Source organism: Lipotes vexillifer, unplaced genomic scaffold (assembly GCF_000442215.2).
Source record: "Lipotes vexillifer unplaced genomic scaffold, Lipotes_vexillifer_v1.1 scaffold24, whole genome shotgun sequence".
Taxonomy (NCBI): domain Eukaryota; kingdom Metazoa; phylum Chordata; class Mammalia; order Artiodactyla; family Lipotidae; genus Lipotes; species Lipotes vexillifer.
This window is the reverse complement of record NW_006782914.1, coordinates 3,356,529-3,379,218: the sequence shown is the minus strand read 5'-3', so window position 1 is coordinate 3,379,218 and position 22,690 is coordinate 3,356,529. Positions and strand designations below refer to the sequence as shown.

The 22,690-nt window shown below is 34.8% G+C and overlaps 2 protein-coding genes across 5 annotated transcripts in view; one reads left to right on the top strand and one right to left on the bottom strand.

Moving 5' to 3' along the window:
- Positions 1-16,904, top strand: part of SLC24A5 (solute carrier family 24 member 5) — an 18,901-nt gene extending 1,997 nt beyond the window's left edge. The window contains exons 3-9 of one of the 2 annotated variants that reach the window (XM_007455557.1): positions 9,014-9,097; positions 9,186-9,289; positions 9,635-9,735; positions 11,430-11,713; positions 13,812-14,018; positions 15,935-16,036; positions 16,538-16,904. In XM_007455557.1, coding sequence (XP_007455619.1) covers positions 9,014-9,097; positions 9,186-9,289; positions 9,635-9,735; positions 11,430-11,713; positions 13,812-14,018; positions 15,935-16,036; positions 16,538-16,860 — 1,205 coding nt within the window. In that variant the 3' untranslated portion in view covers positions 16,861-16,904. The remainder of the gene's footprint in view (positions 1-9,013; positions 9,098-9,185; positions 9,290-9,634; positions 9,736-11,429; positions 11,714-13,811; positions 14,019-15,934; positions 16,037-16,537) is intronic. The other variant, XM_007455558.1, reaches the window with a different exon arrangement.
- Positions 16,296-22,690, bottom strand: part of MYEF2 (myelin expression factor 2) — a 33,077-nt gene continuing 26,682 nt past the window's right edge. The window contains exon 16 of one of the 3 annotated variants that reach the window (XM_007455559.1): positions 16,296-17,589. In XM_007455559.1, coding sequence (XP_007455621.1) covers positions 17,426-17,589 — 164 coding nt within the window. In that variant the 3' untranslated portion in view covers positions 16,296-17,425. The remainder of the gene's footprint in view (positions 17,590-22,690) is intronic. The other 2 variants (XM_007455561.1, XM_007455560.1) reach the window with 2 other exon arrangements.

The window sequence follows — 22,690 nt, the reverse complement described above, 5'->3', positions numbered from 1 at the left end:
AAAGAGCATGAATGTAAACTCTCCCTTCCTCCCTTTTCCCATGGTCCCATCCCCCACCCCTGCTGAAATACAAGCCATTTTCTCTCTTGTTCAGTGCAGTACAGCAGTATCCCTAGGACTTAAAACAGGATCTGGCAACAGCAGAGGCCCTCAACACCTATTTCTCTAAAGAAAAATAATTATAGAACAGGTCAGCGTAAGTTTATTATAATTATTATTTAACTTATACATATAGTTTTACATTGATACTACATTTGACATTGATAGTTTTCCTTAATAGAAATTAAATTACTTTAACATAATACTTAGACTGATGAAATGCAAGCAGAATAGAAGAAAAAACAAATTCCTCTACATTTCTATCACCCAGAGATCCCCACAGTTATCACTTGGTGTATTTCCTTTCAGTCTTTTAGATCTTGCTACATATACAATTTGAGGTCGTTTCCTTTTCCTAAGGTAATATTTAATCATGTACATTTCCCTATATTATTGAATACCCTTCAAAAACATGATTTTTCATGGCAGCACAATAGTTCCTGATTCTGGAAACGATTTGAGCACCTAACACTGGTTTTTATACATAATAAGCACCCAGTAGAAATTTATCACAATTTTTAAAATTATTAATCTTATTAGACACTTGAGTTTTAATTTTTTGTTCTAAATGATGTTATGTCCATACTTGTATCAAACCTTTGCAAACTTCTCTGATCATTTCCTGATAAAGATACAGAGAGCTATGCATATTTTAAGCTTTATATTATACACTGCCAAAAGCATTTCACAAAGGGTGTGCCAACGAAAACCTCCACAATGTGTGGTAGCTTCCATTCCAGAAAACCATGAATAATATCTTTTTTTTAAATAATTCTTATTGGGATCATTTTAAATGTCTTTGTTAATTGCTTTCAAATGGAAGTTATTTTATAAAATTTGTATTTATCTTACCATTTGTGAGGTTGAAAATTTTATATGTGTATTAAAATTTGTGGTTTTGCTTTTGTGTTTTTTGCCCATGTTCTAATACGGGAGTATTTGCCTTTTACTTACTGATTTCCAAGATTTTTTTTAATATAAGGGTATTAACTCTTTCTAATATAATTTTTATATGATAAAAATTTTTATATGATATACTTTTTATATGATATACTTTTTTAAAAAAATTTTTTTTTTTACTTTTTAAAATTTTTTTTCGGTACGCGGGCCTCTCACTGCTGTGGCCTCTCCCGTTGCGGAGCACAGGCTCCGGACGCGCAGGCCCAGCGGCCATGGCTCACAGGCCCAGCCGCTCCGCGGCATGTGGGATCCTCCCGGACCGGGACACGAACCCGTGTCCCCTGCATCGGCAGGCGGACTCTCAACCACTGCGCCACCAGGGAAGCCCAATATATGATATACTTTTTATGGTTTGTTTGGTTTTGTATTTTAGGTGTTTATCACATTGAAGTGTACATATTTTAAGTTTACATATTTTTCAGTAAATTTAATATTTTCCTTGATGATTCCCCTTTTATACCTAGAAATACCTTTCAATCCCTAGGTCAGAAAAATTGTCATCTTTTCTTCTACTTATAGTTTTTTTTTTTTTACATTTATTTACTTATATTTAATAGTTTTATTTCTTCCACTAAGAATTTGTTTTGCTATAGGATACAATGCTATTTTTTCCAAAAGTTGATCCATTTTCTATACTCTCAACTCTATACTCTAATGATCTATTTGTTCATGTTTGTGCCAGTAGCACACTTCTCATTAGAAAAACTAAATCATATTAATTATATAAAATTAAGAAATTAAAAATTCAAGGTACTATATCCCCACTTAGAATCCTTCTCTTCCTGGAAAACAAACAAACAAAAAATCACTTTTTTTTGGTTTGTTTTTCGTTTTCACATTTTCAAGCAATGACTTGACTGAAAGAATAAATCCATCAAGAATTTTTAAAATAAAAACCTGTCTTGGGAGTGGTAAATAAACAGATAACTTTCTAGCCCTGCAGAAGAAACTACTGCATTAAAATTTAGATTGCTACTTCAAAATAATCTTCATTAAGCAACTTCATAAAATATCTATAATAATGACTTCCACCACGCCATTTGTGGAATTACTTTGGAAGATCATCAGCAAACATTCATTTCTCAAGTGAATCGCTCTTTGCTCTGAAGTATAACACAGTAGCTATTATGGATGTGTGATTGATGGATGCCCGCATCACTGCCAAATCTTCAGCTGCTAAGAACTGACCCTGGTCTTCAGCATTGAAAATGCTGGCAATGAAATGAAATAGAAATAGTGCTAGCTGGGTTCATTTTTAAATGCCTCTAAATTAATTCTGTCGTTTCTCTTTCCAAGGTCTTAGCATGGTTTGTCCAAATTAGGACATCAGCAATAAAAAACAGTTTCTCTGGAATTTCTTTACATCCACAGAAACTAACTTCAGAAAGTCTGCAAATGCTTTACATTTCCCCATAGTTCTTTGACAAGCTATAATAGTCCCACCCAACTAATAAGTATTAATACAATCCTCTAAACAATTTACAGAGCACTCTACAATGTACTGGAATGCTATTAATTATTTATGTATTTATTACAGTTATTTATCATAAAACAATTACAGAAGACCAAGCATGGTTCTAAATTAAACATATATGATTATATTTAGTCTTCACAAAAACCCTATAAAGTAGGGACTATTAGATTGGTTTTACTAATGAAAAAACCAAGGCTGAGAGAATATATAATTTCTCAAGACTACACAGCCAGTACACAGGAGAGCCCTGGTCTCTCTAATGCCAAAACCCAAGAATGTTTTCAATTGCTGTGTGATATAATTTTACACGTCCTTGTTTGAGATTAGCTGCCGTAATATGGTTGTTTCAGAAGAACTGTTCTTTTTGAACAATTTTAAAAGGTATTTTTCCTCCCAAGGGCACTGAAAATTTTGACCACAAAAATACATCAAATACTCATTGTAACTACAGAGGAAGTATACTACAAAATAATGAGAATCCACCAAATCACTTAGAAAAATCAGTTAAGAATTTTAGCAACCTACTGGGGGCTATAAATTAATGTTATAAATGGTAACCTGCAATAATTAGACTGAGAACTAAGCATTTTGTCTATGATATACATGAAATCATAGTGCAGTACTGTGGAACCAAACCATCATGCATAATGCAATGACTTTCTATCGAGTACATGTCTGAGTCCCAACCTAGGATACAATGGTTGAATTGGCACACCCCCGGCCCACCCCAGCCCCGTCACCCCATGAACCCCTCCTCAAATCACTAACAGTGGTTCATTTGGTTAGCACAAGGGTCTTCAGCAAGGTGAAGACGAGAAAAGGCTCAGGACTGGAGTCTCCATGCAGGGGATAAGTTGGAAGTGGTGGAGGGCAGAGCCTCTTGCTGATGCCCTGGCCAGGCCCAACTCAGGCAAGTGTAGCTGTCTCCGTCTGTAGCTATATATGCTGGTCTGTCAATTACCATTAGAACCACCACCACTTGAGGCTTTCAACAAGGATCTTTCCCTTTCTCGCTCAACTCATGACCATAAAAGTCACACAACCTCTCCTCCCCACCTCAAAACTGGAAAAGCAAGCACATACCCTGAGACATTTTGCTGTCCTCTTAACTATGTAGAACCAATGCAAGAAAATGTTGTTGCTATACCCCCTTCCTCTAACCCTATTTTCTCTTTTACCCATTTAAGTTCTAAAGGAAAAGAGACTAAAGATGATTCTTTGAACACATTTATATATATTATAAACTATATTAACTTGTAGCCCAAATAGTAGGACTATTACCTCTCATCTTTATAAGCAGTTCATTTTTAGAAACACAAAAGTTCAGTATAAAGTCAAAACAAATCCTTTTTATGTATTGTTTTAACATGTAATGGGGATCTCCTAGAGTTATTTAACCACTGTTTAAATCACCTTTCTTTAACTTTTCCTAAGCTAACTAGAGAGAAACATATGAGAACCCCTAGTGACTGGTCACTTGATATAGCCCAAAGTCCACAATGAGCTAGTTATGAAACTTTTCTTTTTAAATGTTACACTAATATACTACTCAGTTAGTAATTCTAATCCCTCCACCATGTTGATCCTTTGAAGTATAACATGTCTTAAGTGAAAATGATCTTAGTAAGGTTTTCAGAAGCATACTTAAATAAAATATTTACTTTTTTATTAAAAAATTATTCTTATTCACTCTGCTTTGAGCTAATATTTGCCCATGTTCTATTTTATGTTTCAGAAATAGACAATAAGAAAGAAAGGCAAGTTTTAATTCCAGGTAGAATTAATTCTAAATTGATAAAATTGAAAGGGAGTGGAATAATTCTGTGAGTATGGCATTTGGATAGCAGACAGTTTCAGGGGATTGTTTGATTCTTAATCCTTATGAAATTTACAGAGGCAAAGCCTTTCCAAAGAACAAAGAATCTAAGAATAGTGCTTCCTCCCTGCCACACAGGCACTCATTCTCCTCTTAAGAGCATTTTCATCCTCTTTGTTTTTCTTCTCCCTCTGATCTAAACTAATCTAAATTTAAAACATAAATAAATATATTGTGGTCACCTTGGATTGCATCTAAATCTACCCCAGGTATATGGATCTAAATAAGCGCCAAGCGGTCTGGATATTACCAAGATGCTATTCAGGAACAGGCAATGATGATGATGATGATAATAATAATAAAGCTATGTATTAATCTCTTCACTTACATGGGTAACAGAAAGAGCAGCTTTTTAAACTCAAAAAGGTCTAGCTGCCCATCCCATCTCTGCAACTACTACCTATGTGACTTTGGGCAAGTTATGGAGACAAAACTCAGGTAATTGTGAGCTTTGGAGATAAAATGTCTTACATATGCTTTATATGATAGACTTAGGGCAAGTGGAAATTAATTAATATTAAAGCTGTTAGATTAGGCCATGGGGGAGTCTTTCTTTTTCAGTGGAATCAGGCCTTTCAAAACATTATACAGAGTTTCAGAATTTATTCCGTTATAGCTCAGACAAAATATGAGATGATAACTCTAAAGTACTTCAAATGTTTTTATTTACTGTTAAAAGCACCACAGAGCATATACATGCAGTTGTACATTGAGGGGCCAGGCATTTATTTCAATGATGCTGACTTCACTCAAAACATTTCTAGAATATATTTGGAATTAACATCAGAACCAATTTTGCAAATCATAAAAGACATTGGTTTGCTGTCATACTTCATTCTGAATAGAATTACTCAGCATGACTACCCACCCTAGTCACCAGAGTTGGGTCTGAATGACTTTTAATTGCTTCCAAAATTCAAATCCATTCACAAAGCATGAAAATTTGCTATCACTGAGGACTTTACAAAATTGTGCCAGAAGACACCAAATTGCTTATAGCCTTCTCTTGTAACTCTTTTAAAAGCACATTGTGAAAAGAACTGGAAATACACAAAGAACGGTAGCAGTGGTTAAAATACAATGTTAAAATTATAAATGATCCTCCCCATTCTGTTTTCTCCTCCATTTTCTAAATTTTCAGCAACAAAGGGGATTTTTATTTATAAAAGGAATTTATTTAACAGTAAGAAGCAGTACAGAGGCTTAAGGCATAGAATTCATATTTTATATATTTTTTAAAAATTGATAATATTAGAAGATACCTAAATATTGTGTAGTCCAACCCTCCATTTTACAGATGGCAAAATACAAGACTTGTCTGAATGACTTATCTAAAGTCTCAAATTAAAGTACTGGCAAGGCCAGAAGCCAGGTCTCCATTTTAGTTTAAAACTCTTTCTACTATATTTCCAGAAGAGGATTTTCAAAAACCGTTATAAACTTTCCAACATGGTATCAGAGAAGAGAACATGCTTAAGAAAAAGTCTGATGAGTTCCAGTAATCAGTTCATTATCATAAAGTTGCACTTTATATAAAAAATGTAATATCTAAACCTATAAAGAAAACTCACCTTGAACATTTCTACTATATCCTGAAGGAAATATGATTATTCCTTTAGAGTAACAGAGAGGGAAAAAAGTAATAGCTCTTGGGAGAGGGGGGAAACCAGAACAATTTATCTTTAATAATAAACTATAGCAGAGAGAAATGCTACCCAAGGGTCAGTGAAGACAAAGCCAGTCGATTCCAAAGTTCAAAGGTGTAAACCATTTTACAAAATATGCTTAGAACCTTAAGCTATAACTTGTTAAAATATCTTTGAAGTTTTACACACCCATCTGTACAGAACCTTTCTTTTCATAACTCAAATAGAGCCCAGTGAATAGCAACAAGCTTTACCGTTACTGCCTTTTGAGAGTGAAAGTGCTCAAAAGGGCCACCTATTTTCCTACCTTGCAACAGCTGGATGGATCACCCTTTCTCTCTCAAGACTGAATTTTTCTAATGAAGCATTCTTCAGCCAGCATTAAATGAAGATTGGCCATTCACTCTTTAGCTGCCCTACGTTTAGACAGTTACTTCAAGATAAAGCATTTTGTTCTTTTTCAATTTCCTCCACATATTATCTAGCCCTGGTTTGATTTGAGAAGAGAATTCATGGTAATATCACTAAATTTATACATTCTCTGGAATATGCTGGAAAACGTCCAAATTATTCCTGACTCCCATTAGCTATTTTCCCCCTAGCAAGGAATGGAACAGTGGTAGTTATGTACCAGTGCCATGAGGCAGGAAAGAAAATGACTCAATTGTCCCCCATAATTGGCCTAAGTGCCATTCTTATATTATATTGAGTTTCTGTGACGAAACAGAAATAGCACTGGGTTTAGAACCAATAGACTTGTGGTTTATGCCCCAATTCCTCACATTTAAGATCCTTGCTCTCCATGTAACTTTTAGTTACTTAACCTTCTGGACCTGTTTCTTTATCTGTAAAAGAAATACCACCACTCACATCTGAGGATAGCTGAGATGATTAAATTATGTATATGATAGTGAACTGTATACCATGAATGTAAGATATTATTTACTTCATACATAAAATGAAAAAGTTAATAACAGAACAATATGCTTCATCTTGTTCTATTTTAAGTTTCATGGCCAATTGGTCCTACTACATATCAGAGTTGTAGTAAGAGTATAAATACGATATACTATATATATACTACATATTTATATGTAAAATTACTCTAACCAGTAAAAGAAATGCTATGTCACTTACATAAATTATTCTCTCCCTTCATTAGTCACCACAAGTAGATGTTCATCAAGCAAGATGACCAAAGGAAAACAGTAAAGAATAGGATAGAGGGCCTGGATTAGATAATTCCGACTACCCTGAGAGGATTTTTCACAATGGAGGCTTAACAGGTGGCCCAACAAGCTGTTTGGGCCCCTGAGACCAGATAATCTCATGGGGATTAAAAAAAGATGACTGCTGCTGGTATTACCAGCAAGCAATATTGTGGATGTCTTTCCAAGCACTTCCCATATTCTTCACAATAAAAGCCCAAGTCCTTGCTAGGATCCACAAGGCCTTACATGATCTAGCCACCTATTACCTTTGACCTCATCATCTACAGCTCTCCTTCACACACTTTATTCCAGACACTCCAGTCTTTTTCTGTTTCTTGAACACACAGGCTAGCTTCTACCTCAAAACCTTTGCACTCACTCCATCTGCCTAGAATACTCCTGGGTCTATGTGAGGTTAGCTCCCTCACTTTGAAGTCTTTGTTAAGTTACCATCTCAGTGAAGTCCTTTCTGGTTACCCAATCTAAAATTACAATCTTTCCTCCATGACATTTTATATCCCCCCACCCTGCTTTTGCTCCTTCTAACATAATACATAGTTTTCTTGTCCGTCTGTTCTCACTATAATTAAATTCCAGAAGATGAGAAACATTTGTCTGTTTTGTTACTGCCACATTCCTAGCACATAAAAGAAGCATCTGGCATACTAGGTAGTCAATAGATAAATAACAAATAAATGAACAATAGTCAGGTGTTCCAGTTATCTACGGCTGCTTAACAAATCACCCCAAAACTATTAGCTTAAAAGAACAATCATTTCATACCTCTCACAGCTTTGGGGGTTTACTGGCCTCAGCTGAGTGGTTCTTGCTTGAGGTCTCTCATGCAGTTATAGTAAGAAGAGAGGACTAGAATTATCTGAAAACTCCCTCCTTCACATGTCTGGTGCCTGGGATGGGAAGATTCAAAACTGGGGGGCTGAACCAGCCGGGATTCCTCAGGGATCTCTATTTCTATGTGGGCTCTTCACAAGGTCTTTCCAGTATGGTAGCCAGGGTTTTTAAGCGATCACTTAGGGCTCTGAAGCAAATGTTCCTAGAGAGAGAAAACCATGAGAAAGTTTTGTCACCTTTTATGTCCTAGCTTCAGAAATATTACAGCTCTGCCATACTGTTAGTCAAAGCAGTCACAAAGGCTCATCTAGGCTCAGATGACGTAAACATAAACTCCACCTTGTTGTTTTGTTTTGTTTTGGTTTTTTGATAGGGAATGGAGAAGTTCTGGAAAATCATGTGGGCAGAAATATCGTAGCTATTTTTGTTTTGTTGTCACACCGCCAACAACAAAAGGAATCAGTAACGTCAAAGGTAGATGTCTCAGCAGAGAAGTAGAACCTGATGGGGACCTGAGAGTGAGCGACAGGTAACGGTCCCCACAGGCAAGAATAAGGAAATACTGACCACAGGTGAACGGGACTCAACAAAGCACACCAGAGTTTGAGAGTCTGGAAAGACTGAGTGTCAAATATCAGTAGATATAGCAAACAATAAACATCAACAAAGGATTGCTATCAAAGCCTTGGAAACCTGAGTTTTAGTTCTAACTTTGACACTTTCTGACCTAGGGTAAATAATGCCTAGCATGCTGCCTCTATTGGCTATTTTCCAGCTAAAGTTAATATTAGTGATTTTCTGTGAAGATGTAGCTTTGATATATATCTATTTAGTTATAAAGGCATACTTTCATTTGTCACTTTACCAGGCATAACATAATTTCATTTGTCTTCAGCCTTTGGATTGTCCCAGAATGTTGCAGGTGCAACTTTTATGGCAGCCGGTAGTTCAGCTCCTGAATTGGTTACTGCTTTCCTAGGTAAATACTGCTCCTTATATTTTTTCTTACTCCATGTGATTTGATCTTCTCCAAGTCAATACTAACTGAGCTACTACCTTGCTTATAGGTGTATTTATCACAGAGGGCGATATTGGCATTAGCACCATTCTTGGATCTGCAATTTATAATCTCCTCGGCATCTGTGCAGCCTGTGGCTTACTATCTAACGTGGTATGTAAAACAATTTTATTCAACAAAATGTATTGCCTTGACAAATTATAAGAACCGTTCACAGTCTAGAACAAACAAGGCACTAGTAATGTGTTCAATTAAATTTATTAATCGGTAGAAAAACAACACGTATTCAATTTTAAGTTAACCCACAAATACCTCTTGGTCAAATTTATGAAAATCAGACTAGGTTTAGAAACACAATTTTTCTTAAAATTCCTTTCTCTATGCAATATGCAAAAGGTAACAATATTTAGCTACAAATATACAAACAATTTTATTATTGCACTAAGCAAGTACTTGAAGAAGTTACAGTGTAATGGAAAACATTAATTATTTTTATAGGTTTCAACGCTATCATGTTGGCCCCTATTCAGAGACTGTGCAGCATACATGATTAGTGTAGCAGCAGTTCTTGCCATAATATTTGACAACCAAGTTTACTGGTAAGCTTGAATAATCATTATTCTTAATGTAAAACAATTACAGAGAGGATTTTTATAAAATTCTGATGGTTTAGTAACATTTTTTTTTTTAAATGTTATTTCAATCACTTCTCAATTATCCGCCACTTCCGTACATTTTCCCTGTAGGTCTCTGAGCTAACCTCCTCACCACGACTGCTAGTTGGGTTCTTCTCCCTTCTTTGCCATTCTTTAGTCAAGTCAGTCTTTTTTCTATCTAACCACTGGATGTTACCACCCTTCTTTCTCTCCACTGACTTTCTGTTGAGAAGATCTCCCAACTTTTGTTGTTCGTTAAAGCCCCGACAGGTGGCTTTTTCATCTATTGGGTGGTTTACCTTACCTCCGTTAAGTGACCATTGGTCACAAGATTGGAGAAGATGACAAAGGAAGTAAAAGAAGTTCCTTTAAATTCCTCCAACTTTCTCCCTGATGTTCATTTAGTAAGAGGAACTATAGCTTTCTTCCTCTAAAAATCAAAAACGTTTAGGTTTCAATATTAAAAACTATTTGCTTTCTTTATAATCTCCCCATGCCTTGCTGTTCCAAGAAAATGAAAAAGGGGGTGACTCAGTGCACAGACAGTAATCGTTTCAGCTAACAAGTAGGTGTTTATCACTACACTAGGAATCTTAATGGATAAAGAAATGTAAAAGACAGCCATACGGATTGTACATTGCCCAATGCCAGAGATCACCAGAAAAATAGAAAACACTGTAAATGGCACCCCTCTGGAATACTACAGTTTGGCAGTGCTGCATCAATACCTATCAAAAAACTTTAAACCTCGCAGGGAGCAAATTTTTTAAATGAATCATCCTGAAATCTAGCCTGTCTCCCAAGGAAAGACTGTTGGTTACAATGGGGATGCTTCTGGGACTTAGCAGTTGTCTGTAAGGGGACAATGACTGTGAGAGCATCCAAGCTAATGCTCCACCCATTAGGGAAATCAAGAACTCTGTGCTTTGAAGCTGTAGCAGAGACTCAATGGCTATAAAATAAAAGGTAAATGCAAAGGTAAATGCAAGGTTCAAATGTGATGGTACTAGCTAATGAAAACCCTTCAAACAGCAAACCAGAGTACAGGAAAACGGTTCTCAGTGCCTTAGGTATAATTTTATTTTTGAGAACATCCTTGCTTTCTTGTGAGTGCAAGCCAAACTCATTTACATTAAAATCGTCGAAAAATCTCTGTATAGCAAACTGAAAGGCTCCAGCCAAAGTCTAACATATTCTGAATATTTTACACAAAATTCCTATACATTTGAAATTAACAGATACTATATGTTCTTATAATTATTATATTCTTCCAATGAACTGAGGTGGAGAATGCCCATCACTATTCATTAGTTTAACTTTTATTTTGAAAGTCTATAATTACTATTACGTTTAAGAACTTTTTATGCCTGCCATTAGGAAGGATTCTACAAATTAAGACAATGAATTTATAATCTTTGTTTTTGAAATACAGAAAGGACAGTGTCAAGCTTTCATCAATACATTTTTAATAATGCTGTAACCAAAGGTGGACACATCTGCAAAACCAAAATATATGTAGAACATTTCTGTTCTATTGCTGCATTAGAAAATTAAGCAGATACTGCCCCAAAGCTACTAACTCTAAAATAACTTTCACATTTTTAATTGAAAAACACACAAATTTCTCTAATTTATAGGTATGAAGGAACTTCACTGCTTTTGATATACGGATTATATGTTTTGGTGCTGTGTTTTGACATTAAAATCAACCAATATATTATAAAGAAATGCAGTCCTTGCTGCACCTGCCTTGCCAAAGCAATGGAAGAGAGAAGTGAACAACAGCCACTTCTGGGACGGGAAGATGAGGATCAACCATTCATCCGTAGGCAATCAAGAACTGACAGTGGAGTATTTCATGAAGATTCTGGCTACTCCCAGCTTTCTATAAGTTTACATGGTCTTAGTCAGGTTTCTGAAGGTAATAACCACATCCTGGCCACTATAAAGTCTATTCACTAGCAAAACTTAATTTCATTTCAATTCATTAAGTACTATATACTTACTATGTAAAAAACACTACGGGGATTCAGGGATGATCAAGAGGCAGACCTATCCCTAAAGAAGCTTCCAATACTACAGGGGAAAAAAAAAAAAACCAAATAGCTAAAACGTGAACATTTAAGTACTGTAAAGAGAAACAAATAAAGCATAACTGTGGTTCCTAAACGGGACAGATGGTATAAAATTTGAGGAGGATGGTTAGATAGGAAAGATTATCACGGAGAAGGGAGCATTAAAACTAAGCCTTGTAGAATAGTAAAATTTTAACTAACAACCTGATTTATGAATAAGTAACAGCTATTGAAGTCTAGACTTCAATAGCTGTTACTTATTAGTCATAAGTAAATGATGCAGAGATAAAAGAGTATTCCATGGAATGACAAGGAAATAACATGGGCAAAAGGCCTGCTCAAGTACTAACATAACTGGAGCACTGCATATGCAGAATGGAAGCAGAAGAAAGCTGGATAGAAAGGAAGTGGATAGAGTCTTAAATGCTAAATTAAGAGTGTTTGCAGGTTTGTGAGCAGAGAAATTATCAGAACTGAAATATGGGCTAAAGGACATGGAGGTCTTTAAGAGGCTACAAAACCAACTGATTGTGTTTAACAGATGTCTAGACAAAGTGAAGGCAGGGGGAATACAAGAGAACAGATGTGAGACATTGCAAAGGAAGCATCACCAAGACCAGGCAACTGAAGGGCTACTTGGGAGCAGAGATAATTCTGAGGCTTTTGATCATGACTGATTGATAAGAACACCACTTACAAGAACTAGGAATTAAGGAAGAAAAGCTGGTGTGGGAAAAAAGAAAGTAGGAAGGAAACAGTTGAATTTTAAACATGTCATTTGAAGCAGTAGCAACACTTAAGTAAATATATTTAGTAGGAAGTCAAATTCAGCTATGGCCAGAAATACAAATTTGGTGGTTACTTTTTTATAAAGTGGTTGTAAGAAACAGATTCTAAATTTTATTTAGTAGACAGGGAGCTTATTCTAATTTATTACCTTAAAAAGTTAAAATATGACTTTTCCCCTTCTTACAAAAATTATAGTTTCTAGTCTTTCAGGCGCAAGAGGTACACATGTCTAAGTTAAATTTTGTAACAAGAAACTCAAAAGAACCAGTCCAAACATTTTTTATTACACTAAAATTATATCTGTTACTTTCTGGCCCATTGGCTGAGGCTTGGTAAAAATTTTTTGAGTTATTTTACTAGCATTAGTTGTAATGTGACCTAATACATGGGTATAGTATTTTATAAATGCCATACAAATTTTAAACAATTTTAAAGTGAATTCCCCTTTTTATCGAATATATTATTGTCTTCCACTAAGTTAATAAAACAAATTGAATTTAAAAAACATACTCAAGTCTTATAAGTTACATGGTAGATTCTATACTAGTGCCTATTTTCTTAAGGTTCTTTCTAAGAATTGTGGTGAATTCTGTTTGGTAAATTAATTAAAGAAAATAATGAGACAAGTCCCCTAAAGTCACTTACAATGAGAATTAGAAATATTCAAGTTAATAAAAAGATTATGCTATAATTATCTTATACTCCCTAAGTATACATTATGTGATACATAGGGCAGGCTGGAGGTACCATCAATATTGGGAAATGGAAACAACGGGGATAGCTAAGGTAAGACAGCAAGTTAATCGCGTAAGCAAAAGTTACTAAAGACCATCCACACTGTAGAAAACCAAGAGATGTTGAACTGACACTTCATAAACCTTATGTCTCTAACATACTTAGTGAATGATCCAAGACATTTTGATGGATTTAAGGCCCCAAATCAAGAAACGCTGACTATCACATTTTACACCGTCAGCCCTGAAGTCTCAATTAGTTTCTTTGCCAGCAATATCAGTAATGAGGTATTCGAATGTTTTAAATAGCCTCTTAAAAACTGATACAGCTAATTTATTTCAATACAGCTTTCTAAATGAACATTTCTAACTTAATTGGCCACTTGAGAAAACTCAAAATCGTTTAATTTTTCCTTAACAGATCCACCAAGTGTTTTCAACATGCCTGAAGCAGACTTGAAAAGAATTTTTTGGGTACTATCCCTTCCCATTATTATACTACTTTTTCTAACCACACCAGATTGTAGAAAAAAGTTTTGGAAAAATTACTTTGTGATAACCTTTTTCATGTCAGCACTGTGGATATCTGCATTTACATATATCCTGGTTTGGATGGTCACAATAACTGGTATGTATCTTAAGTATAAGAGCACAATTTAAAAATAAAATCAGTTTTATATAAGAACAAAGCATATATTCACTAAGTGTAGTCTAGTTAAAGAGCAAATTTTTTTTTCAGTAAAGACTAAAGATTAGTGCTATTTACAGAAAGATTAAATATTAATACACCAACAAGCTCATTCAGGTTTTGTGAGTTGTATATCACACGTCAACTATATTCTGTTATACAGCCCAGGGGTACAAGTCAAAGGAATGTACATGTTATAAATGAAATCAAATTCACAGAATGTCTATTATGCTAATAATTAAATCACACTGCATGGGTACACAATATAGTCTTTTATATTGAATTCCATTCCATAATAAAAAATATAGCAAGGTGCCAGTGTTTTGAGAAAACGATGGGTACTGTTTAACTGGATTACATTTTATTTTGCTTTTTAATATGGGAATATAAACGTAGTATAAAATGAATAAAAAGGGTATAAAATAAAGTTTCATTTTAGGTTTCTACTACCTTCATGATTAAGATTTAACTATCACTGCTTGGTCATAAGCAGCTGTAGTCCCACAGAACTCCTAGTCCAGAAGGAAAAATTGAATATAAACAATGAACAAAAAAATCAGGAATTTCTCCCAGAAAGGTTAAGCTGAATGGACTTATATCATAGGTGAGCAAACCACCACCTGTGTGCCCAAATCACTGAGTCTCCTTTTGAGAGTTAAGTTTTACTGGACACAGTCATGCCCATCAATTTATATATTATCTATGGATGCTTTCACATTACACTGGCAGAGCTGAATAACTGCAACAGAGATCATATAGCCTGCAAAGCCTAAAATAATTACTATCTCACCCTTTTGAAAAAAATTTGCTGACCTCTGACTTTTCTCAAATTAATATATGACTTAGAATAGTATGCTATTCTATTTCTTTTTTTTACTTTTTTTTAAGAGTAAGATGAAAAAGAAAGTCCAATAGCTTGCATATGAAAACTCTAAATTTTCTCAGACAGATCACATTTTACATTAGGAAAGCAAGAAAAGAACAAAATGAAGTACTAGATCATAGAACAGTCCCTAAGATGATAAATATTAGTGTTATTTATGTACATATGAACTCTGGCAAACCAGTAACAAAATTAACAACCAATTACAATTCCAGTATCAATATATAAGCATGCAATAAATATGCTACTTGAAGTTCTTTTAATTAACATTTTAAGAAAAAGAAATTCTAAAGTAAGTTTTCAATTACAATATTAAGAGCAGTTACAATTACTTTTTTTTTAAACTTCCCTCTAGTTCTGTTTCCCAAAATGAATACATTTATGAAAAATGTTGAACTGACATCAGACTTAACAGAAGTATTAAACTGGGACCATAAAGTTAGAAAGACTCAAGCCGAATCCTATTTTGTTTTCCTCAGATTTATGATTTCCCAAAGAAAACACTAAACTAAGGTCTGTCACTAAAGTAGGAATTTAAAAACGCATACCGCGTTAACACATGTACAGCTTAAAAACAGCTACAAATAATTTGCTTAAATCTGACCTCTTTAGCAAATGTTTTTAAAAGGGAAAAGAAAATGACCAATCTCGTTAGCATATTTTAAGCAACAGCCTTGAAAACAGTGGACAGCCAAAACTTCTGTAAGCACACCAGGCAAGGAAATTACTCCTTGGTAGAATTTTGTGTATTAAATATCGATATCTGTCATTAAAAATCTGTGCTACCTGGGTTACCAATTCACCAATATTATTCAAATATTTTGGTAGCTAAAATCTAAGTAAATACATATTGGTTCTGAAATCTAAATATGCCTATTTTCTTTTTCAGGAAAGAAGTATCTGAAATATCTGCAGAGAACAGTTAGCGAAATCTATAAAGATTTGTAACTTGTAATATCTATGTTTATTTCAGGGGAAACATTAGAAATTCCAGATACAGTAATGGGCCTTACTTTATTAGCAGCAGGAACAAGCATACCAGACACGATTGCAAGTGTGCTGGTTGCAAGAAAAGGTAAGAAGTAGGTCCCTCAAGCTGCAGTGCCCTTCTTAAAAGCCTGGCTGAAATACACTGAGCAAAGGTAACTTTAAAATATTTATTTCCTCAGTAACATACTTTGAAGAAAAAAAAAGGAGTGACTCAGAGGAAGGATTTACTATTTAATAGCAGATTAATTTCACTAAATCTAATCGCCCAAGTAATATTCATCTGACATGTGATTAAATCATAACTAACCATGTTAGAATGAAAAGCAACAAGTAATCTACATACCTTATTGAAAAATGGTTTAATAAATAAAGATAATTATATTAGATAAATAAATGTTAAGACTTTAAATACTAACCCCCCAAAATTTAAAAATACAAATTCATTAAGACTTTTCCTCTAATACAACAATTTTCCAAAACAAACAGAGAAAGTATCCAGTGTTTTTTCTTATGAAGCTTATTAATAAAATACAGTATTGGTGTGCATATTTTAACAACATGCTTTTTTTTTTTTTTTTTTTTACAGGCAAAGGAGATATGGCTATGTCTAACATTGTGGGATCCAACGTGTTCGATATGTTGTGCCTAGGAGTTCCATGGTTTATTAAAACTACATTTATAAATGCATCTGCTCCTGTAGAAGTGAACAGTAGAGGACTAACTTACATAACCATCTTTCTCAACATTTCAATTATTTTTCTTCTCTTAGCAGTTCACCTTAATGGCTGGAAACTAGACAGAAAGTTGGGACTAGTCTGCCTATTATTATACTTGGGGCTTGCAACATTATCAGTTCTGTATGAACTTGGAATTATTGGAAATAATAAAATAAGGGGCTGTGGTGGTTAATGTTATGTGGAAAATGTGAATGATGGGGAAGGGCAGGGAAGGAAAACTCCATTTCTCCATTTAAGTCAAATAAAAAATATTCTGAACTTTAGAATCTGAAACTTACTTACAGTAATTCTTTATCACCAAGAAAAATTTAAAACCAACCAAAATCATATCCTAATTTGTCTGAGCCCTTTCTTTTCAAGGACAATTACATATATTAAACAGAAGTTTTGAAAAAAACCATCTATGTTTTACCTTACAGTAAGTTGATAAAAGCTGGGGACACTTGAACAAACAAATCCCACTATGCAGAACTGAAAGTAACAAGAAAATGGCTTATTTCATTAAAAATAGTATAACCATTCATTTAAACTGAATGACCAGACTTGCTGTCTTTAAAAATCCAAACTTGAGATTAACAAAAATCACAGTATATTAACACTATACTGTTAAAAGCTGGTGGGAGTTTTAAAAGTTCATCTTTACAACTTTTGTAAGCATACAGTATTACTTAAAAAAATGACTTTTACTAGGAGATTCAGCAAAACAGATGTAAGAATGTTCCAACCGTGGTTTCAAATTATGCATTACGATCCAAGCGAACATCAATTTCTCTGCCACTGATTTTTATGCCATTCATTATTCTGCAGGCTTTTTCAGCTGATTCTGGGGAGTCAAATCTGACCGTTCCACAGCCTTTTGACTTTCCATTCTCCATTTTTATTTCTGCAAACATTACATGACCTATAAAATAAAAATTATAGAATTACTAGTCTGTTTAAACAGGTTCCATTTCACTACACAGGTTTGAAATTTCTCATAGCCAATAAAATGACAACTTGGCTAAAAACAATGATTTTAAAACAGCACATCATATAAGCATTATTCTCATCATTTTATATTCTGAGTATAATGCAATTCATATAAAGTAATGAATATATACAGGTTATAACATACAAAATTGAAATCAAAATAAATTTGCTTAGGATTTAATATTTTATTAAAATAAAATTTTTTTAATGTTATAGCCTTACTTCTAAAGTGAATTTTATAGCAAGATAAGGTAAGCTAGCACAAAATGACACCAAGTCACCATGCCTAATAACAAACTTACAAATTCAAACAAAATTATTTTTAGAAAAACAATTGCTCTTTTATGCCCAATCCCCTAATCTCTCTTCCTTCCCTTTTATCCTCCATTTCACTCTTTTATCCCTGAAAATAGTAGCAACTGCCCAGAAATTTAATTTTTACCAGGCCACAAAGAGCTCCGCTAATTCTGCTTTTCAACCACAATGCCCAAGTCATTTATTCAATATGACAATTTGAACTCCACATGTAAGAGTGGCACCAAGTATATCACAGAAACAGGCATGGACAAAATACTGTAGATTTACATCAATAAAAGTAGAAAACAGTGATGATAAGAGCACAAAGAAGAACCTTAGAGAAACTTCCAGGAGGAGGAAAATCAGACAATGGTTCTGTTTATAGTTAATATCATTACTGACTCTATACAGACTGGTATTTGAAATAAATGAGTATCATTTATCAAAATACGTAGCCATAAAAATCCATCATCCAAACCAGAAACTTCAGAGAGTAAAAGGGAGAGTTATTAATAATTACACACAAATAACAGATGTAAACATTGAGACTATCCCCAGGCATGTAAGGATGTATGATAACCCAGTTCACACAGATTTAAATGTGAGGTGACTACTTGCCATGTTTCCCTCCCCTAGAGTATTATAGTTGCCAGATCACTATGGGCTAAATTTAGTCTGGCAATAAAATCAAAGAGCCAGCCATATTTAGTTCTATAAAGGGACAAAAAAAGGAAAAGGGGGGAAGGTAAAAGAAAAGGGCTTGGGCTTCCCTGGTGGCGCAGTGGTTAAGACCCCGCCTGCTAATGCAGGGGACACAGGTTCGAGCCCTGGTCTAGGAAGATCCCACAGTCCGCGGAGCAACTAAGCCCGTGCACCACAACTACTGAGCCTGCGCTCTAGAGACCGCGAGCCACAACTACTAAGCCCACGTGCCACAACTACTGAAGCCCGCACGTCTAGAGCCTGTGCTCTGCAACAAGAGAAGCCACTGCAATGAGAAGCCTGCGCACTGCAACGAAGAGTAGCCCCCGCTCACCGCAACTAGAGAAAGCCCACGCGCAGCAACACCCAATGCAACCCAAAATGATAAATAAATAAATTAATTTTAAAAAGGGCTTATCAAAAAATTGCATAAGCCCTTTCCAGGCGATGGGATGAACTTTTAATCCCAATGCATGAGTAAGATTTTTTTTTTCCTGTTTAAATTTTGATCTGAATGATTTCTACAACATCCTAGGCTACTGTTCTTCTTTTATTTATTCATCCATCCCCGCCCTGCCCCATTACTATGTTTTTTTAAAAACCAACTGATAGGTAATCACTCACCCACTCAATACTAATTAAATGGTTCAAGTTAATAAATATCACACTGAACCAAAACCATGATCTGTAACCCAAGCCAGGCAGTCTTTAACTGTGTTCTAAAAGTTATAAAACAGGTGAATTCCCAGAGAAATTATTATAATGGTTAAAGTAGATCCAAAAAATTTTTAACCTACAACAGGTAGAAAACCAAACACACCCCTGTGCACCATTAGTGGGAATGTAAACTGGTGTTGCCACTATAGAAAACTGTATGGCAATTCCTCAAGAAATTAAAAATAGAACTACCATAAGATCCAGCAATTCCCCTCCTGGGTTATCTGAAGAAAATAAAAACACTAATTAAAAAAGATACATGCACCCCTATGTTCACTGCAGCACTATTTCCAACAGCCAAGATATGGAAGCCACCCAAGCATGCACTACTCAGCAATAAAAAAGAATGAAATCTTGCCATTTGCAACAACATGGATGAACCCAGAGGGTATTATATGCTAAGTAAATAAGTCACAGAAAGATAAATACTGTATAATTTCACTTATATATGGACTCTAAAAACCAAAAGAAATGAACGTAACAAAACAGAAACAGTTATACAGAGAACAAACAGGTGGCTGTCTGAGTGGAGGGGGCTGGAGAGAAGAAAGAAATAGTAAAGGAAGATTAAGAGGTACAAACTTCCAACTGCAAAATAAATGAGTCACGGGTATGAAATGTACAATGTGAGGAATATAGTCAGTAACTATGTAATATCTTTTTATGGTGATATATTGTAACTGGACTTATTGTGATGATCATTTGAAAAGTACGGAAATATCGAATCACTATATTGTGTAACAGGAACTAACATAGGGTTGTAGGTCAATTATACTTCAAAAGCAAAGAAACAAACTCATGGAAAAAAAAGAGATCATTTTGTAGTTACCAGAGGCAGTGGGGGGGGGCGGGGGGGGGGGGGAGTGGAGAGGGGAAATTGGAGGAAGGGAGTCAAAAGGTACAAACTTTGAGTTATAAGATAAATAAGTACCAGGGATGTAATGTACAACATGATAAATATAATTAACACTGCTGAGTGTTACATATTAAAGTTGTTAAGAGAGTAAATCCTAAGAGCTCTCATCACAAGGAAAATCTTTTTTTCTGTCTTTAATTTTGTATCTATGGGATGATGGACGTTCACTGAACTTCTTGTGATAACCATTTTATATGTGTAAGTCAAATCATTATGCTGTACGCCTTAAACTTATACAGTGCTATATGTCGATTATATCTCAACGAAACTGGAAGAAAAAAATTTTTTTAAAAATACAGAAATCACATTTTCTAACAAACATCATAAAATGAAACTGGAGACTATATATATATATATATTTTTTAAAGCTTGAAAGACAAATGCAGAGCAATTTCCAGAGTCACAGTCCTCTTAGTATCTGAAATGCTGGGACCTGAAAAAAAGGCAAGTTTAATTAAAGAAGCATACCTTGGTAAATGGGAGCACTTTACAGTGATTTTGAAGAGGACTGTGGAGAATTTTCAAGAGCTTTTAAGGTTAAATGTTCTTCATTATCCTAAATTTACCTGTTTTTCTTAACGTAAGTATCCCACCATAGGTTTATTAGCAATATTAAGGTTCACTCAAGCAAGAAATCTTCAAAACTTCAAAGGAAAATATGTAATGATCTCTTGCAAAATCCGTTAATCTCCCAGGACAAGTTTCTCTTTTTTTCTCTTAAATTTCCTCTCTTTTTAGGAATCATGACTCAAACCCCCAAATTCCTGACCTCACAATGATCTCAAGGCTTTTCTAGCTGACAAGGTCTATCAGCTAAGATACTTGAAACTTCTTACAGTCTGGACACTCAGGTTTATAGAGAAAGTAGCTTATAGATACTTGTTTCATGGTTAGATTGCCCCCCAAACCCCCTAAGTATAGAACTAGAAATTTCTGTTTTCTAACTTTCTTCTTAATCCCATAAAAACACCAACTGATATATATTCTTTTCTAAAGATAAATAATTGAGGAGAAAAAAATTTAGTTTTAATTAATTAAAATCAGACTTCTCTGGTTTTGTACATGCTCCGAGGACTCTTAAATGACGGAAATATCTACTGATCTTGTGTGATTCCAAGAAAAACAAAATAGGGCTGCTATTTTAGCAACGGTACAAAAGAGCATGCAATGAGAAATCAGTATTACAGTAATAAAAAATACTGCTGTTACATATACTAACTACAAAAAATGACTCTCCTGCAATAAAAGAAACCTTTCTACTTTATTTAACTCAGCCTATTAAGTAATCTTGTGGGGTATACTCTGGAAAATGATGATGTTAAAGCATATCTAAAAACTGACCAAATTAAAGCATAAGTAAATAAATAAATGGTTTAATAAAACCTACTTCCAAAGTACAGCTGTAACATAACCACAGGACAAGAAAGCAAAATCAGATATTCTACAAGAAACTATAATTATGATATGGGGGACATAAAACAAAGTTTGAGTGTTTTTTTTACAAACGAAAGTGACTATCTATGAATATTCTTCATATATTTTTACTCTTACTGCATTATTTTTACTGTTATGTTAATCTAGAGTCCACTAGCCATGCTTGAAGCACCATGTGTTTTGGTAAATAAATCCACCACCAGTCTCCATATTCTATGCAGGTAACAGGTAGCATACTGATGTAAAAAATGAAAATAATGGAAACCTGTGGAACAACGTTATATTTGGTATAGTTTATAGCAGGAATAATTAAGAATGGGCTTTCCTTGCACTGCAGTTCTAAAACACACTAAGCCAGAGTACAGTTAAACTGTATAGACAATATGGAAGTTTGAAAAACTACACCTATTTGACTTCATTAACACAACCTGAACTAATGCGGGATCCAACTCTGAATGGGTCAGTTATTTATACTCAGTCTTCTTAAAAATGTGTATTGAGGAATTACATATAGCAAAATAAAAGAAGATCTACTTTACTATACTCACTTCCTTCTCATCTTGTTATATCTGGGGATATCTGAACACATCTTTTCCTGAATTATACCCGCTAAGGAAATGTTGTATTGAGGGTTATATAACTCATACTCCAACATTTTCTCGATCTTTGTAATTGGCCCACCAAGGACAATTAACCACTCTAGACATCTAATAATCAGAGGGCTTGCTGATGGGCCATTTACTAGCAGTTACTGTCTAGAGGAGAGCATGGAGTACCACTAGACTCCTACTAAGAAGTAATCAAGAGAATATACTTACTCACCTTGGGCTCAGGGGGTTAAAAAAATAGCAAAAGGGCTTCCCTGGTGGCGCAGTGGTTGAGAGTCTGCCTGCCGATGCAGGGGACACGGGTTCGTGCTCCGGTCCGGGAAGATCCCACATGCCACGGAGCGGCTGGGCCCGTGAGC